The following is a 3336-nucleotide window of genomic DNA, read 5'->3' on the forward strand; positions in this document are numbered from 1 at the left end:
GACACTCCCAAAGGTGGGGTAGAAAAAGGGAAACATAGCCATGGTTAGAGCCACGACAAGGCAAGGCTGGAGAATTCTATGAAAGAGCTCACGAAGAACCACATCGCATTTGTAAAAAAATTGAAACGTTGGTGGAATTCTCCACGAAGGTCATTCACTCTACTGCCACCACTTTCTATTTCCTACAGATGAACAACAATGAGAAGTATCTAGGAAAGGAGAGTGAAACCCCTCGCTCTATATATGGCTTTCTGGTAGAGGACTGGCTCAAAACTCTCCTTGAGATACCTATCAAAGAGGAGGGGGTGGACATAAATAGGGAAGACCCTAAGGAGGAGAGTAATAAGGAAGGTGGAAAGAAAGCGGGCAACTAGCCCTAGCTCTATTTTTTGTTGTTGTCTTTATGTTTTTGTTCTCGTTGAACTTGGTGCCCTACGGGGTTTTGTTATGTATGTTTTTCGATCAAGTATTGGACTGATAGCAGCAATAAGTCTATTAGCTGTTGGTATGTTTTACTTTTTATATGCTTGTTAAGAATAGGGTGGATGGTAAGAACTGCTCTAGTTTGGAGCTTTTCTCTATTTTTTCTTTGAAGTTTAAAACTAGTATCAGTTAGATAGGTGGGTGGTAACCCCTGACTGTTTTTGGTCTACCCTTTTTGTACTCTAGGGTCAACCTCCTTTCTTTTGACTACTATCTAGTACTTCAAAAACATTACCAAGAACCAATAAAAGATAGTCTAATTGAAAGTAAAAAATTTTATACTAACACTCTTAGCCCACTTTCATATATTTTTACTTAAAGTGGCATAGCTTAGCATTTATTTTCAGAGCTACATTTGTATAAAATTGATCATTCAGTTGTAATGATGGAACAATGCGCTAAGGATGGTTGTACAGCTTGTCTATCATTCTGCCACTGAACACATGGACCAATAAAAGATTGCCAAAAAGTTTTAATTAATATTTATAATTAATAAACATGCAACTTTAGTGATATAAAAAGTAAGGAAAAAGTAAGACAAGATAAATGGTTAGAAAGGCTGAATCTCTATTAGCTATAAAAATTCAGTTTAATAACTGTTTAAGCAACTGACATATGCATGGCCGGAACTAAATAAGCCTCTCCACTCAACTACATGCAACAGCTAGTAGGAAACCAAACAAATTACGGCTTTAAAGAAGAACTCAGAATCTAGTCACAAATGATGCCCCATCTTTAATTTGCCCTTGGCCCACATTGTTTAAACGAGCAAAAGACCTGCACGATAGTCAGAAAGAGGACAAGAATCGCTCCGAAGCCTCCAACTACCCTCCACGATTTTGAACCATACGCTTCCCAGAATTCGTTCCAAAGGCTTCTCAGAACAATAGAGCGCCGCGTCTTATAGCTGCTCAACTTTTCCCTCATTTCTATGATGGATTTGCACTGTGTCCAGGAAATTGTGATGTTGGAGACGCTCAGCAATTGGGTGACCAGTTTAGTGGGCCAAAGAGTACCAATTATGACACCCTCCTTTCTCAACACATCTACTCCCTCGCTTGTTTGGCACAGCTCATGCAGGAACTGACAATAAGCAGTCATTCTTTTCTTCTTGAACCCCGGAGAACATATCTCCAGGGCAATTAAATTCCTTATATACACCTCCGAGTCCACATCCAATTTCAGCCGCACCAGAGTCAGAGTTTTACCCTCATATTTAACGTTGTCCACAGTTTTTCCATCGGCCTCGAATCCGATTCCTCCGTTCTTCAATTCAACTGCAGATGGAAAGTTCAGCCACCATTTCTTACGTTGTTTGGCATTCTCAGAACTTTTCCCGTCTGCTCGTCCAGAACATACGCAGTGACCACCTTTTGAACCTACAAAACACGAACAATAATATTGAACGTTAATTTTCACTAATTCCTTTTCAGTACTTTCGGTTGGCAGGGCCCCAAGGCAGGAGTCGTGATAGATGTCCAGAATGTGGTTCCATTTTTTTGATGCGTCCTCTGCACAGAACTCAAAAGGCCGATAGCAGATTCTCTCGAACATTTTCCTCAGCAATTTGTCAAGTTTCTCTTGGGCGCTCTCTTGGGAATTAGCGTTCATCTCCATAGTAAGAACATCTTCCAAGACAAATAGCGGTATTTGATTGTCCAACTTGATCAAGTCCTTCATGATCTCCGCTTTAATCCAAGCATTCTCAGATACGGGCCCGAAGATTGGATGATGCTCTGGCAGAAACAAAAACTCATCTTGGAAGGATTCATCGTCTTCCAATCCGAAGAGGTGATTTCTGAAAAACTCGAGAATGAAACAAGCATCCTGAGCCAACATCAAATGGAGCACGTCACCCTTGAATGATGTTTCTCTATAGTAGCACCGCTTTATATCCTCTTCCCTCCTCCTGATTCTCTCAATCACTTGTTCGAATTCAACGTCAGATTTCTTGGTTCCATACTGAATTCTAAAAACCTCTCTACGTGCTGCATCGCCTTTGAATGTTTCCATTCCCATGAGCCACTCTTTCCCGAAATGGTTAGGGCCGATAGAAACAATCTGAGGCACATAGGAATGCTCATTTTCTTTCAGCAAGGCCATGGATGTCCTGAATATGCATGGAGGCTTCTCATAGGACTTATTCTTCTGAGCCAGATACTCTTTGGCTTCTCTCATCCATTTATTCTCATCAAACTTCGACATTCTTTACAAGCTCATGAGATTATCTCACCGGAGAAGGAACATATCGTGAAGTCAGAAATATATAATAATTACATGACCAGATTAAATTGTCCTTCAACTCTTCTATCCATTTTTCCTAGGGAGGGCATGTTCGAAGAGTCCAACAAAATGTAAATTGAATCTATGGAACATGGGTAAATGCATATAACAGGTTAATATGAAAAATGCAATGGACTTCAATGAACGGACATTTCAACGCTTCTCCCGCATTTAGACTTTTGTTATGTGAAAGAGGACATTAGGTATCCATCAATTCTCCCATGACCATTCGTCCTGTCATTTATAAAAAGGAATATACGAGGTAATATTTAATAAATACAATTAGAAGAAAATGAATAGGAGAGGATTGACTCTGTGAAATTGAATTGCACTTTAAAACAAATATTAGCCGTCATTCACATGGTATTCACTTGGACCGATAATATACATATTTTTTAAAGAAAAGTATTTCGGTTGGGTATCTAAGATCTATTTTAAATTATTAGTAAATATTCATATGAAAACGTGGTTGGGAGAAAGTCAAATATATTCAGTACTACTGAAAATAAACAAATAGATTATGGTTTGCTAAGAGTTATAAGTCAAAGGAGGAAGGATGTCCGATCATCC

The 3336-nt window shown here is 39.2% G+C and overlaps 1 protein-coding gene across 1 annotated transcript; it reads right to left on the minus strand.

Moving 5' to 3' along the window:
- Window positions 1-1218: 1218 nt before the first annotated feature.
- On the minus strand, window positions 1219-2688 carry LOC149559374 (putative UPF0481 protein At3g02645). Its single transcript, XM_089831385.1, has one exon. The coding sequence runs from the start codon at window positions 2686-2688 to the stop codon at window positions 1219-1221; it is 1470 nt and encodes a 489-aa protein (XP_089687511.1).
- Between the last annotated feature and the right edge of the window lie 648 nt (window positions 2689-3336).

This window comes from Cupressus sempervirens, chromosome 5 (genome assembly GCF_028749045.1).
Source record: "Cupressus sempervirens isolate cs-2001-9-10 chromosome 5, ASM2874904v1, whole genome shotgun sequence".
Taxonomy (NCBI): Eukaryota; Viridiplantae; Streptophyta; class Pinopsida; order Cupressales; family Cupressaceae; genus Cupressus; species Cupressus sempervirens.